The sequence below is a fragment of the Gobius niger genome (assembly GCF_951799975.1).
Source record: "Gobius niger genome assembly, chromosome: 13".
Lineage (NCBI taxonomy): Eukaryota > Metazoa > Chordata > Actinopteri > Gobiiformes > Gobiidae > Gobius > Gobius niger.
The window spans coordinates 18,154,192-18,165,335 of record NC_136864.1 but is presented as its reverse complement, the minus strand read 5'-3'; the positions used below and the strand labels follow the sequence as shown (position 1 = coordinate 18,165,335).

The window sequence follows — 11,144 nt, the reverse complement described above, 5'->3', positions numbered from 1 at the left end:
GTGGGATGTTCCGGAGTGTGGCTTTACCATCCATGAGGTTTTCCAGGCTGCAGAAGTTCGTGCGGTTGGCCTCAGGGTCCTTTGGTGTGTCCAGCATCGAATCGCCCTGCACATGCACCAGAAACGGCATCAGAAATGACCTTTAAAGCCAAACATGGAATTGCACAAAACGTATTCCAGAAAATGATGATTGTCTTACATGCAAGGACTTTTAATAAACTAATCTGCACATTTAAGCAAAAACAATACCTAACTGGCTACTGAAGTTTTTCCTGGTTACCTTATACTCATTTCATGGTTACTATATTATGTTATGAGAATGTAACTGTAACCTAACTCTGTTTTATTGTGCTATGAATTCTTACTATTTGTGTGAGATACCAGCTCCTGAATTATACTCACAGTCACTTTGCAGAGGGTGGACTGCTCAAACAGAAACTGCAGTTCGTTAACCGTCTTTGTTTTGGGAGACGTGTGCGCAGCTTTGATCAGATACGGCGCTGTAGACACAAGCTGAGGAACGCAGACACACAGGTCATTAGAAAGAACTATGAATAACTGAATAATGTGGGAGAGGTCTAACCTCATAGGAGCATTTCTCTCCTTGGTACAGGCAGCTCGTACTGATCTGCCAGTTTTTGATCTGTCTCACCAGCTTGTTGTACACGTCCTCACACAAAATCCCAAATGTCCTACAGGAAAATAAATACATCATGGGTCAGCCACCATTACAAACATATGGCTTATTTACAATATTGTACATTTGCAAGTGCCATGATTAATATCTAATTTTTTAAACATCACATCTATATGATAATTTGTTAGTAGTTTCCCATTAGTGATACAATGTGTGACGTTACTCACTTTAGCCTGACCTTTTTGTTTTGTTTTTGTCTCCAATGTTTATGGAAAGTGATTCAATATTGAATCAAAAATGTTTGGCCTATGTTTTCCTCAATTATGACTAATGTGAGACTTGTGATTCTTGTGGTCTTTCCATAATCAGCATCGGAGCGTAACCAAAACCTTGTCTAATGCAGCTCTGACCCCTGGTACTGTGTCGGCTTGTGGAAATCAACCCATGCAGACAGGAATGTGATAATATGATGATATAACAGCTTAAAAAGACTTTGATATATGGGTACAAAAATAAATATAAGAACACAACAGCAAAAACGTACCATTTGATTTTGCACTGCGCTGGCCGGTCCGTGACTGACAGGGTGAGTGTGGCCCCCAGTAAAACAGCAGACGTGAGGAGAAGCCTGAGATCCATAGTGGAAGAAGGCAAGAAGGCAGGTGGTCTGTAGTTTCTGTTCCGGACTAGAAGTCGGCGGTATCCTCTGCAGCGTTTATATGGGCAGTGGTCATGTGGACGAGTGGAAATCATGCCAGAACAACATCGATTACCACACATGCCAGCACAGAGGCTGCAGATTGGCGGGAGTGAAAAAGAGTAAAAGTGTTTGTTCTTGTCTGTAATTTGTTTGACCACCTGCTTATTAAGTCTTATCAGACCACGAACCAAAGGACTGGCTCCATTCTTCTGCCGTTGAGCAAGACACTTCATCCTCCCTGAGAACAGAGTGCAAAAGAAACAAGCTTAAATCCAAGTCACAAGCCCTTTTTTTTTTTTTTGCAGTCAACAATCAAGTCATCTAGTTCCCCAAACACGTCGTGTTCATGCTTTGAGTCTTACCTTCAGAGGCATGTGACCCAGTGTTCAGACAGAAGCCGCTTTATGCCCCTCACATTCACCGTGAAGGAGAAACTGCAAACTGCAAGGAAAAAATAAGTAGGGCCCATCTATATCATATCTAGATATATGAGCTTGACCGTTCTATACATCAGCAAAGAGACTTAAACTGGGTCATTCCTCAGTGTATGCGTATACACTAAATAAGCCAAGAATTCAACATAATCATCAACACAGTAGTGGGGCTACATTAGAAATAAAGATTTATTTTATAGGATTAAAAGCAAAATAATATAATATAGCAATCTCTTTCCTTTTTTACCAGAGCATGAGAGCAACAACTGGTGGGAGGATATTCTGTTACACATCTGTTGCTTATATATTACCTCACATTTCTACAGCTACTTTCGACTAGAAGCCAGTAGAACACGGTTACAAGTAATAGTAGGCTTAATGTGTCCATCGTAGAGTCCTTGGGTGTTTTGAATCCGCTTTTAAATAAAATGTATTACTATTATTATACGTTTTACTTGTACTTGTTTATTTTGAAGCAACAGTTCTCTAACTTAGAAGAAAACATTTGCCTTCTCTTTCCACTGTGTAAATCGGTAAGTGACAAAAGAAAATGAATCAAACTTCATTTGATTGAAACTTTTATTTATACATATATCATTTTGTGTGTGAGAGATTATTTGGTCACTCCCTTTTCAACTCCCTTGTCAATTTGAAGTTGACAAGAACCTTACTCATTTCAATTGATCACTCCTAGAATAGAATAGAATAGAATAGAATAGAATAAAATAATAAAATGGAAATAGCCTACATATATCTTGAATGGATCTTCAGTACAATATTGTAAAAAAGAAAAAGAAAAAAAAAAGCTTATGACTCACTTTTGCACGCTTGCAATTTAAAATGTCTAAAAATTTCATTGATTCATTTGTCCTTGCAAATAGGCAAAACAAGGCTGGAGTTGGTGAAGTTATTTGATCATTCAGACTTCAGTCATCATGGACTTTAGGGTCAATGTGAACACAGCTTCTGGTTTTTCTTTCCGGATCATATCAGAAATCTGAAACAAAGACACATTTCGAGTCATTAGTCGCCCTATTGGTGTCACAAGTGTGTGTATCTTGTTGACCTTGTCCAAAACGACATCTAGTGACGTCTCGCTCAGCACTTCTGTGGATGTAATTGTTGTCTGAAGAATGGCCAAAACTGTGGGACACAACAGCATTAAGTTTCACTTTCAGGTGGTCATTATAGTATACAATACGTGATTAGAAAATATATGTTCTTCTTCTTTAAGTATTTTGTCATTCACACACACAAAATGCTCAGACAAATACCATTTTACCAAAGGTTCTTAGCAACATAATAACCCCAATAACACATCTGATAAACATGGTTAAGTTTATTATGCGCCTGTTAGGCTTATAAAGACGCCTATAGTGTAAACTTTGAACTGTGAGCTGGTCAAAGAGTAAACTTACTGTCCAGTTCATCTGATTCTGTGGGAACAACTGGAGTTGGCTGATATGTTGTAAATGAAGGAGCTGTTGATGGCATCGAAAAAGGCACTGCGGACACAACAATCAAATAAGACCAAAGTCCTACCATAAATATATATAATGATCGCAGTTCAAGTACTCAGTAAATGCATTATTCGTGTATTGCTTTGTGAGAGTATTTAGGTTTCTTACTTGTCTGAGCAAAGCATGCCGTGAAGCAGGCGCTAAAGAGCACCAGGAACAGCAACATTATATCCAGTGAAACTCGGCTAATGACATCAAACCCAGGGCCACTTTTGTTCCCACCAGCAACGGGGCAGAGGTGTGGCCCACATATGACAATAGCTGTGAGCCGTTTCCGGGATCACCATGACAGAACCAGGCTGAAACATGAGGAAGGACCAACGCAGCGGTGCTTTTCCCTCAAGGTTCAAATGTCAAAGTCCAAGAGTCTCAAAGATGTTTTATTTGATCGAAGATAAAGACTGAAAATCTTTATTGGTCATCATTGTGGTAAATAATCAAGACTATTGTGCAGGTCATTAGAACAGGTACGCTATGGGGTAGAAATGTTAGTATGATTCTGGTAAATAACCAACAGATGGGCACAAAAACGAACTGGCCCATTATTTGGAACAATGCATCAAACACATGCTCTGAACATTCTTTGTGATGACTTTGGTGCTGCAGTCACACCGTCTTACCACTTGGCACTATTTTTACCCCGCAGCCCCACTCCCCCCACCCCCGGCAAAAGGTGTGACCTATTACTTAAAGTGTCCCTTTCTGTATATAGCAAAAACATAGGACATTGTATGGTGTTATATACTTAAAGCCACACTGCGTAACATTTTACCCAACAACAAATATTGAAATACAAGCATTTATTTTATGTCAGATATTTTCATAATTGAAAAATCCCTCATAAATGTACAAACAAACATGTGCCTTTGCTGTGAGCGGCTCAGCTCTCCTAAGACATGACTGTAACTTTACCGGGAGTGGGGACGTCTCCGGCTCGTTTCCATGGAGATGTGACTAAAGTCAGTAGAATTTGAGATTTAAACAGGTTTGGTCCTCATCCTAATCAATTCATTTATTACCCACAGCATTTTCTGTGTTGAGTTGGTCATAATGAGCATATTTTGTACTGATGGTGTGTAGTCCAAAAAGTTGCGCAGTGTACCTTTAATAAGATAAATAAATGCAGAAACAACTATAGTTTCTTTCTGCTGCCGCTGGATGAGCTCAGGCTCCGGGTCGTGTGTGCTGGAGGGGACATGGGCAGGTCCAGGCCCAGCTCTACCGTGGTCAAGGTCTTGGGGCTGCTGCTAGAGGAGGAGCCTGAAGACCTACAAAACAACAAACAGGCAGCAATATACAATTGAAACTTTATGTCTTATATAGAATAAGAATCTGTAATGTTATGAATAGTCACACCTTGTTGAAGCTGAGCTGCGGGCTGAACTAGTCTTGGAGCTCCTGCTGCTGCTGGAGGGAGTGGAGGCCGGAGAAGGAAGATTCAGGTTTGCCTGATAAAATATCATGAAGCATCACAAAATGATGTATTTGTTATTGACAGAGTGAAAGTAAGCAAAACACACCTGTTCAAAGTACATGGCCAGCGCAGCTCTGAGGTCAGGACTCCCCTCCATGACTTCAATCAGCATCTTGTCATTGCTGCGGTTGAATTCCTTCATTTCCTTCAGGCTGATGTCCTTCTCTTCAAAAGTCTCGGAATGGCTTTGTTTAGCTGAGCGAATCTCACCGGTTAATTTAGAGCTCTGCAACAGAGACAGGGGCTGTTCTATTTCTCTATGGCATAAACAATCTACAGTACTTTTGTTTGTTAAATTGTACAATAGAGGCTTTGCAATGTAAGAGAACAGTGTTGTGTTCTTTAACACACTGTGATTTATATATATATATTATGTGACACTAAACCAAGCCTATTGTTCTCACGCTGCGCTGGTGTCAAACCTGTTGTGTGGCTCTGTTGATCTTTTCTCGCTGACACACCACGTCTTTGTTAATCTTATTGATGAGTGCCAGCTTGTCCTCATTCCTTTCTCTCTCAACATCTTCTTTTAGACGCAGATTCTCAAAGGTACTGTTCATATCCTGTAAATGAGTTGTCAAATGAAATGTTGAAATAAAGAAAGCTATTAACAATAAATGTGGCATGTAGTTGACTATACTGTATATCTATTTTCACACCTCTCAAGTGAACTCAATGTATTTTGACGAAAAAATTGACAGTGACGTTTACATGTCTCGGGTCACACCTGTAAGTCCTGCTGCAGCTCTTGAACCTGAATCTTCTTGTGTCTGAACGTGGCCTCAGCTGACTTCAGCTGCTCCTCCAGCTTTAGTTGTTCCTGGAACTCAGGACCTGAAGAAAAACACATCTGACCATACTGTAACAGGCTACTGTATTATCTAGACTTGGTGCTGATTATTAAACATACTGGATTCTTTGACTCTGCTGAGGGATTCCCGAAATAACGAGTTGGAATTGTCAAACATAAGAACAGTATTCTCCAAAGCACGGTTTTCAAGTTCAACCTTCTGAATTTTAGTGTCCAAGCTGTTTCCTTTGCGCTTCAGCTCTTCCTTCTCTTGAGCAGCCTAAAAAAATGTCCTTATTATAAAATATATTGTATAAGTACTACAATATACACACATACTATGTGAAGAGGTCACCTTTGTGATATAGTAAGCCTGGGACTTCTGCTCCTCACCCTCTGGGCCCGCCATTGAAATGATCAAAACATCAAAGCGTTTCTTCATCAAGTCGATCTTTGATAACTTCTCGTTCAGCTCCACACTGAGGCATGAAGAGAAACCTTTTTATTAGGAGTACTGAAATATTAGGAGTACTGAAATACAGTACTTCTTGTCCAAAGGTATGGAGTAGTCTCCAGGTTTAAAACTGATGAGTGCTTGAGTGAGACTTTATAATGGTTTGAAATTTACCTGAGCTTGAGCCTCTCCTGCTCGATGACCTTGAGCTCTTGACTCTGCAGCTCCTTGTAGGCGCGTATTTCCTCCTCTCGCTCCTTCATTCCTCGCTGAAACTCCAAGCGCTGCTTCTCCAGAGACAGCACACTGTCCGTTTTATTGTACAACAGATCACGCTTACGTTTGACCTCCATTTTCAGGAAGTTGTGCTCCACCATGATGTCCTATGGGGAGAGCAGAGTAAAGCATTGAAGTCTCCAATAACGAGTGCACAAGTGAGGCACAGTTTTAGGTCCACTGACCACAGTTCTTGAAACGCATGTCTAAACTCAGTTAAAAGTGCATGGATAGTTTCTATTTGTGTAGATGCTGATGTTGATATAATCTACTGTACCTGCTTCTGGGACCGCAGTAACTGGAGTTCCTTCTCGTTCGTATTACACTGCAGTTCGAGCTCTTCTACCTTGTCCTCCAAATTCCTCCTCTGGCCTTCAGATTTCTCCAGCTTCTTTTTAAAGCTACAGATATATTCCTGAAATACAACACAGCTACAAATCATATATCCTGTTTTATCATTAACTAAAATGATTTTTTTTTTGAGGCAGCCTGACCTCTACTTTCTTCAGCATGCTGCTCTGCAAATCTGCTTCTCTTTTCTTCTCCTCTAGAATCCCTGTTAGTCCTGCAATCTTCATATCAAGGATTTTCTTCTCCTCAGTGTTCACACTCCCCTGCAGTCGCTCCAGTTTGATAGTTAGGGAGTTGATCTCAGCGTCCTAACAAATATCATCTTAAAAATTACAACAAAATGTATTCATTTGTATGCAATTTTTTAAGAACTTACCTGTTGATTCATGTTCATCTGTTGTGAGAGCAAATCCTTCTCTACTTTTCTTTGCTCATTTTCCAGGGTGACCATGGTGCATTTGCTCCTTGAGATTTGAGCAAGAGCATTTTTCTCTTGACCCCGCAGAGACTGCAGCTGCTGTTTGTGACGGAACAACTGCTCTCTGTGATCACGTAGATGGACCTCCAGCTCCTGAACAACATAAACATAGCAGTTTTCCAACATTAATGTTTTTTCCGTTAAAAAGCAACATATTTTATAAAGAGGGGGGGTTTGGTGTTGTTCACCTTCATCTCCTGCTCCTCCTCCTGAAGAAACTGCTCCATCCGAGAGGCCCGCTCCTCTTCACTCAGAGCTGTAGCTGTTACCATTTTGAGCTTTTCTTCCAGGGCATCATTGTATGCTTTGACTGTCTTCAGTCTATGGAACAGTATTTAGTATTTACTTTACATTGTATGTGGATCAACAAACATTTCTCATTTCGGAACATTAACCCATCAATTAAGCAAAAACACAAGGATGATCAAGCTCATGACTGAAATATTCACTGGACTGTATTTACTGGACACAACATAATTCCATTGGGCTTGCATTTTTACACTGTATTTATCTTCAAGTACAACTTTATTTTTCCACTCACTTCTTACTCTTGTCGCCAATCTCTTTCTTCAGGCTTGATATGTGGGAGCTTGCAGAGTCCATGTCCGATGTTGTTCTCTCCAGGGTGTTTTTGCATGTACTCAACTGCAAGAGACAGTCAGCATGCATTTCAGACCCACTCTTAGAAAAAGGTGGAGCAGTTTGTGGTCGCACTGACCTCGTCCTTGAGCCGGTTATAGTTGATCTCATGCTCCGTCTGCTCCTGCCGCAGTTTGATGCCCTGTTCTTTGGCGGCCATCACGTTCCTCTCAGTCTCTTTGTTGTTGTTGAGCAGCGAGTCGAGCAAGACCTTTTTCTCTGTAATAGTGTTCTTCTTTTCAACCACCTGCTGGTGCATCTCCGACAATTTCTAGCATGAAAACAAATAAAGCAAACTTTAACAATTAAATTGATAGTTTGGTCATGCAAAGCTGTAGTTGAAACATAAAACATATCAGTTCCCTGTAGAGAAAGCATGCTACAAATGTACAGTATATTGATATGGAATGGATGTGTGAAATAAATACATGAAAATTTAATACAGAGGGGTTTTGAACACATGCCACAATCAAAGAGATGCAACTGCCCAAATCACTCAAAATCTCAGTGATTTATATGCTCTACGTGTGCTTGCTGTCTGCAAGGCATGAGCAAACTTTAGGGCTACAGAGTGTTTCTGTAGTTGCCGGGACTTGATGTCCCAAAGCTAGAAAAACAAACCGCATTTAAGTGCATGCCATGCGTGCTGACTTACATTCAGGTGACATGCTATCATACATGATTTCATTATCAGAGCCACAGGATCTTGTAATAATGAGCATTCTACATGGCTTAGAGCTGCCTTTTTCGTCCTTTGTTTGGGTGGGAGAAGTTCAGCTGGGGCCTTTCGTTTACATAACTCAACATCTGAGAGCGTTGATGGCATTGACTCATTCTTGGACGTATATCCTTTTTGATGTTTTGATCATTTCAATGGTGGGCCCAGAGGGTGAGGAGCACAAGTGCCAAGCTTACTATATCACAAAGGTGACCTCTTCACATACAACAAATATGAGTGCTATCCGTCACATGTTGCAAGTCTGCTCGTCAACATTAATATTGCCACCGCTTTGCCTGGTCCGTTATATGTTTGGCCCATTCTCTTTCCTATTGTGTAATGTTGTCATGAATCTTACCAGACTTTGGGACAAATGGGATAAAAAATGTTCCCTTCTGCAACTCGTCTGGATATTTAGAGGCGGATTTGCACTAGCAGCAAAACAAAACATGTTCAAACGCTAAGGAAATAAGCATATTTCCTTGGCATTTGAACATGTTTTGTTTTTAGAAAACTTTTGAAGACTGACTATCAAAGCGACTCAGACCATAGCCACCCATGCTCTACACCCCATGATGCTTTGCAGCATTACGTCACAATCTATTTTTAGTCACTGTAAATGTATTTACTTGCCCTTTATTTAACCAGGATTTTTAACTGGTTGTCTACAATTTTGATTGTTTTATTATTATTATTAGATTGTTTTAGCCTAAAATACAAACAAACAACAAAATAGCAGCAGTTATTAATTACTTCTACATATGTCAGTGAGAACAGTGGTGTTGGTCACCCTTTTAGGCCACAACATGTAGGATCAAACAATAGTCTGGGCAATCACCTGATAATGCCATATTTCCCTTGACATTATCAAAAGATTGTTGAGCTCAACCTTCTGGTAAAGGCAAGTGTTGAGGAGCCATCCAAGAGAAGTTAGACAACCTGACCAGCATGTTTTTGGAGGTAGAGGAGAAGCTCTTCTGGGAAGAGCTTAGCAGTTAATCTGTTTAATTCTCCAGTGAATGTCCATTAGCCAGAACAATAGTAGGGACAGAAGGCATTTGTGGCTTAGCTGCGAGTCTTGCCCGGATACCTTCGCCTTTGTCCCTGCCTTGTTTCCTCTTGTGACACCTCCACTGTGCTGCAGGTGTGGGGGCTCTTGGTGCCTCTTCAGTATTTCAGAAGAAGCCATTGGTAGGCCTCAATGCCAGGAACTTCCATCAGCAAACTAGTCTTGCTTTAGGTCTGAACCACCCCTTAGATAAAGCTGAAGATGTTTCTATTACAGTAGATGATCGAGGTTTGTAATTGTTGTAAACCGCCTGAAGAGAAATGCTTACCAGTGCACACTGCTGCATCTCATGGTCTCGTTGCTTCATCTGCTTCACAGTAAACTCCCACTGTTGAATGAGCTGTTGTGTTTCTTGATGAATCTTATGTAAATTCTCTGTGGTTTTGTCCAGGGCAATCTGTAAAAATTAGATTGAAACTTTAAGATGGCACAGTACTTTATATAATAATAATAATAATAATAATAATAATAATAATAATAATAATAATAATAATAATAATAATAATAATAATAATAATATATTATTATTATTATTATTATTATTTATTTATTTTTTTATTTTTTTATGTTTATTATTACCTGTGTTAACAGTGTCTCGGTCAACTCTTTGTCTTGAGCCTTATGTTTTTCATTAGCCTCTGCAGTTTTCTTCTCAATAGCCAATGTAAGGGACTGCAGAAAAAAAATCACTTATTATACTGTGCTGTTGAATGTTCCCTCATGACTAAAGCACCAACCTTGATCCTCTGCTCGTCCTGTTGTGCATACTTAATAATGGCCATAGTGTCCTCATCTTTGCGCAATGACTCCTCCAGAAAGGCATCCATGGTCTGCTGGTCCCAGTTCATTTGATTCTGGAACTCGTGTAGCCTCTGATTGGTCTTGAAGACATGGTTCTGTGTATTTGGACAAATTACAAGTGGCACTTGTGCTTAAGTCATAGACAGATTATCTGTTTGTGTACAGTCCTGACCTCCATCGTGTTGCTTCTTTCTCCCATCAATTTGAGTTCATTATTCATCTGTAAGGTCTCCTTGGCAAGTCGACCAGCCTCTCTCTCAGTGATTGCTGTCAGGTGTTTTTCTGTCTCTTCTTCTTTCACCATTGTCCTATAGAAAGCCTGTAAATATCAGACATTTTATTTTATTTTTATTTTTTAAGTGAATATTAAGGAGAAATTGCATTGCTACCTCTGTGCTTTCCAATGTTTGTTTGAGATTTTTGAGGTCCTCAGTGTGAAGGTGTTTTTTATTGTTGTTATGCTCCAGCTTTTGCTCCAGTTGCAACAGCTGCTTCTCTGTGTTAATAAGCTGTAACATTTGATACACATCACTATCACATAAGTAAAAGTGGTTGAAAGCCTTATTATTAGGGAATGTTCTTACCTCTTCTATCAACACTCTGTTTTGTGCGTTGCTGTCGGGTATCACAAAGCGCACATCCCAGTCCATCTTTGCCACAACGGAGCTCACAAAGCTCGACATATCGAAACAAATTAATCACTGATCCAACAAGAACAATTCCAAAAGATTACCTATACTTATTACAGGGACTTGGATGTCGACAGCAGTCTTTTCTGCCGCTTTCCCAACCGCTGTTTATAT

General features: G+C 40.0%; 1 protein-coding gene and 1 long non-coding RNA gene across 2 annotated transcripts; both read right to left on the bottom strand.

The window, feature by feature from the left end:
• Positions 1–2,651: 2,651 nt before the first annotated feature.
• On the bottom strand, positions 2,652–3,901 carry LOC306972571. The gene is made up of 3 exons (XR_013793511.1): positions 3,190–3,901; positions 2,838–2,914; positions 2,652–2,768 (listed from the first exon to the last, which is right to left on the bottom strand). It is a non-coding gene; the product is annotated as an uncharacterized lncRNA (long non-coding RNA).
• A 500-nt stretch (positions 3,902–4,401) lies between these two features.
• On the bottom strand, positions 4,402–11,137 carry ccdc39 (coiled-coil domain 39 molecular ruler complex subunit). Its single transcript, XM_079569017.1, has 20 exons — positions 10,926–11,137; positions 10,731–10,850; positions 10,514–10,660; positions 10,278–10,436; positions 10,120–10,212; positions 9,809–9,937; positions 7,833–8,024; positions 7,656–7,759; positions 7,303–7,435; positions 7,013–7,207; positions 6,780–6,944; positions 6,563–6,700; positions 6,184–6,392; positions 5,911–6,034; positions 5,676–5,835; positions 5,493–5,599; positions 5,188–5,328; positions 4,812–4,991; positions 4,648–4,739; positions 4,402–4,559 (listed from the first exon to the last, which is right to left on the bottom strand). Exons 1-20 carry the CDS (start codon positions 11,022–11,024, stop codon positions 4,424–4,426), a joined length of 2,823 nt encoding a protein of 940 aa, XP_079425143.1. The 5' UTR covers positions 11,025–11,137; the 3' UTR covers positions 4,402–4,423.
• Between the last annotated feature and the right edge of the window lie 7 nt (positions 11,138–11,144).

Excerpts from the sequence above, each read along its gene's own strand:
- ccdc39 (XM_079569017.1), bottom strand. The coding sequence starts at position 11,024 with ATGTCGAGCTTTGTGAGCTCCGTTGTGGCAAAGATGGACTGGGATGTG. Across the intron at positions 7,760-7,832 it reads ATAACCGGCTCAAGGACGAG|TTGAGTACATGCAAAAACAC; the intron begins GTCAGTGCGACC and ends TGTCTCTTGCAG. Across the intron at positions 6,945-7,012 it reads AGATGAACATGAATCAACAG|GACGCTGAGATCAACTCCCT; the intron begins GTAAGTTCTTAA and ends GATATTTGTTAG.